General features: G+C 35.0%; 1 protein-coding gene across 3 annotated transcripts in view; it reads left to right on the forward strand.

The window, feature by feature from the left end:
• Positions 1-2,835, forward strand: part of LOC106884214 (uncharacterized) — a 58,683-nt gene extending 55,848 nt beyond the window's left edge. For all 3 annotated transcript variants that reach the window (XM_052970505.1, XM_014935465.2, XM_014935464.1), the window contains exon 2: positions 108-2,835. In XM_052970505.1, coding sequence (XP_052826465.1) covers positions 732-2,672 — 1,941 coding nt within the window. In that variant the 5' untranslated portion in view covers positions 108-731 and the 3' untranslated portion in view covers positions 2,673-2,835. The remainder of the gene's footprint in view (positions 1-107) is intronic.
• The last annotated feature ends 1,225 nt before the right edge of the window (positions 2,836-4,060 follow it).

A 4,060-nucleotide genomic window follows, 5' to 3' on the forward strand; every position in this document is an offset into this window, starting at 1 on the left:
GTAGTAGTAGTAGTAGTAGTAGTAGTAGTAGTAGTAGTAGTAGTAGATTTTGTTCTTTGTTTATATATATATATATATATTTTTTTTTTTTTCATTTCTTTTGGCAGAAACGAAGATGTGGATACGGAATCACAAGCGTTGCATCGATTTCTTTGACTGATACCATTCCATGTGCCTTTTATCTGACTGACATTACAACATGCAAGTGTGGAGAACGAGAATATTTTCAAAAGAGGTAGCAGACAGCTGTAATAACATCAATGAACTGCAATTCCTCCAAATAGCCTGGAAACGAAAGGGAAATCCGAACGAGGAATATTTCCAGGAGGAAATATGAGGCTGCGATCGGTCCTATAACATTCCTCTACATTAAAAGAAAGCGGAGAAAAGAGTATATTCAGCAAGCTGCCATAAATATGGTGCTATGAACTACGTTTTTCTGGGGGTTTTTTTGTTTTTTTTTACAAGGACAGCCTTTCCCTTAGCTGCTGAATACGTTGTACAGTAACATTCTTCCATCTTTTCGCCAAATTACCTCAATCAAAGTCAGTTTCATCATTACCCCATCCACTACCTGCCCAGTGAATAAATTTGAATTTTTATTGAAAACTGCTGCCATTCCTCGATTCTTCGGTGACATTTCAGCTGGGCTGTGCTATGATCTTCATTTTCATTGTTCATCTTTTTAATTATTCTTATTGATCAGCTGTACTACAGTTACCTTCCTTAAAATGTTCGTTTTCAATATGAATAACCGATGTACAAAGAGGATCGCTCTCTCCCTTATCCTATTGATTGTAATTTATTCAGCATATTCGGTATTGAAATTCCCTGATCCTGAATTTATGAAGAGCGATGTTGACATAAAATGTCAGTTGCCAAACATTGACCCTTACGATAAAGCTATTATTGATTATATATTCCACCCAGAACCGTTGCATTGCTCTCTCAAAGCCGACTTAACCTTCTTTAACAAGACGGGTTTACTACAACTTAATGAAACGGCTGCCAAAGAAGCTGGTTTCTCTATAGCAACTCTAAACTGTAGTTACCAGAGTGTGTATCGAACTCATGAAGACGATGATCATGTGGATTTCAAGAAACCAGTTTGGATTCAATTACCTGCTGATGTACCTGAAGATTTTTTCCTTATCATCTGTCACGACATTAATCGGCGCTCATTTACCCATCTTCATGCTCATGTTTCGAAGAAAACCTTTCAGAAAATTAAACGACCCTCTCACTGTCCCCAAGCACCATACAATGTTTTAATTTTTGGGATTGATTCTCTTTCAAGATTAAATGCAGTAAGGAAACTTCCCAAAACATATAAATATTTAACTGAAACTCTGGGAGGTTTTGCCTTTAAAGGCTACACTAAAGTCGGTGAAAATACATTCCCAAACCTGATCCCATTACTGACAGGGAAATACACATATGAACTTCATAAAACCCCAGTGGGAAGCAATTTTTTTGATGGCTACCCATTGTTGTGGAAGAATTTTTCAAAATGCCAGTATGTTACAATGTTTTCAGAGGATGCACCCATCATTTCTTTATTCAATTACCTAGATAAGGGATTTCTTAAACAACCTACTGACCACTACATGCGGCCATTTTGGTTATCTTTTGAGGCTGTTCATCCAGTAAAAAACATGTTGGGTCCTGTGTGGCTTGCTTTGGAAAATAAAAAAGTCCGCCTGGGGAAAGTTTCAAACTTATGCCATGGCGGTAGTCCAAAACATATGTTAGTAGTAAATTATTTCCTCAGTTTCCTTCGCCGTTATTATCACCAAATGCCTCTCTTTGGTCTTTCCTGGATTACAGAAATCAGTCATGATTATTTAAACATGATTGAAATAGCGGACAATGACTTTCTTGAGTTTTTTAAAGTTCTCAATTCCGAAGGCTTTTTAGATAATAGTTTTCTTTTCTTCATAAGTGATCATGGACATAGATTTGACTGGTTTCGGCGAACACTTATTGGACGCATTGAAGATAAAATGCCATTATTTATTCTGAAAGCACCAGAAAAATTTAAACGCAAACATCCAACAATTGTAAGTAATCTTCAACAAAACAGTGAATACTTAACGTCACCTTTTGACACTCATGAAACTGTTAAAGATATTTTGTATGGTAATTTTAAATCCCATTCAAAGACATCTAGAAGCAACAATCAAATTTTCCAACCAATTAGTTTATTTGAATCAATTTCAAAAGCAAGAACATGCGCGCAAGCAGGAATACCACAACAGTTCTGCGCATGCTACAAAACAACAGACATTGATCCTAAGGAAGCAATTGTTTCGGATCTTTCAAAATATATGTTAAAGTCTGTCAATTCATTGACCGAAAAGTTTCGCAATGTATGCGCTGAACTTAATTTTTTCTCTGTATTAAATGTACAAAAACAAAGTCCATCGGGATCACTTAAGATTAAAAAGAATCCAAAACTGTTAGGTTTTCAATTGACGTATGACGATCCACTTGGATTATATATTATTTCAATGAAAGTTACTCCCAGTGATGCTATTTTTGAAGCAATGGTCAATGTTCGTACTGTGAATTCTATGGAAATACTTGGGGATATTTATCGGATTAACCGTTATGGTAATCAATCATTTTGCGTGAACGAAAAGAGCCTGAAACCTTATTGTTATTGTATTTGATATTTTTTTATTAATAGATTGATACTTTTAATGTGTTGGGAATTGATATAATTAATTCAGTCTCCCTCTTTCACTTTTTCTCTTTCTTTGTCACTGTCTCTGTTTCTAATGTTTAAATTTTTGAAGAATTTAAGGAAAAAGATAAAAGCTAATTTCGAAATTGTTCAATCTTCAAACGCCTACTTCATCACCCCATTGCTCTCAGTTGTTCTAAATTTACACAGGGCTGTGATACATCTGTGGTGGAACTGAGGCTGTTTCCTGAGCTCGAACATAGATATTTTGTGGTAAAGTAAACCAAATGGTTGCAATAGATTGCTGGTAACTGGTCGCTGATTCATGGAAAAGCAATGATAGAGCGTTCGAAATGAAGCCTGAAGTTAAGTCATGCTTTACGTGTCGTTCTATTTATTAAGTATTTATTCAAAGGGACAGAGAGCAGCCCATATATATATATATATATATATATATATTATAGATCGTTGACCAAACCATTCAATTTTTTTTCTCCCTGTTTTTCTCCTTGTTTTCTCCGTATTCTTTCTGTTGAAGAACGTAGCTCGAAACGTTAAAGACTTTCTGTATTCCCGAGCGTTAAACTAATACATCCTTTTGTTGTTTACACCACCTGTCCTCGTCTGTTGTTTTTGTTTCGTAAATTCTCCCATATATATATATATGGGCTACCCTCTGTCTTTTGGATACGACACGTATAGCATGACTTAACTTCTATGATGGTGGTATCCACCTTTATAACTAACTGTGTACTATGCAGTTACACAAAATATTTCTTTCAACATAGAAGTCACTTCAAAACAAAGCTGTTACGTGTTAGCTTTCACAAATCAAGAAAAGTATTTAAGTATGGTAGGAGAGAAAATTAGTTGAGTTTCAGTTTGCAGACAACATATTTCAGTAAGATTGATATGCTCCAAGAGCATATTCTTCTGAATTAATGGCTAAGAATACTAGATCTGATTCTAGTTTATCGTCCAGGTTACAACAGATGTAATTATTTTCACCAGCTGTATAAGGCCTAAACAAGTAAACTTGACACGAAATATCTAAAACCACTCAGGAGCAGGAGTGGGGAAGGTTTCAGATTTCTCTCCGTTGTTAGTTTTGCTTTGAATGTTTGTTTACTGGGAGGTCTTTTTTTTTTTTAAATTTCAGCAATTGAAGAAATTGGTTCAATTCTTTCTTTGCACCATAATGTCTTTCTATTTTTGTACTTGAGGCGGAGTAGACGTAAAACAGAACAAGACATAATAGAACGAGCGTTCTATTAGTTCTATTAGTTCTATGAGAAATATCTCAAAATACATTCCACAATGAAGCCTCTCAGTTTGAAAGAAAAAAAGGAGAAAGCAAATTTTTATATGTCTCTA

This window comes from Octopus bimaculoides, chromosome 9 (assembly GCF_001194135.2).
Source record: "Octopus bimaculoides isolate UCB-OBI-ISO-001 chromosome 9, ASM119413v2, whole genome shotgun sequence".
Taxonomy (NCBI): Eukaryota; Metazoa; Mollusca; class Cephalopoda; order Octopoda; family Octopodidae; genus Octopus; species Octopus bimaculoides.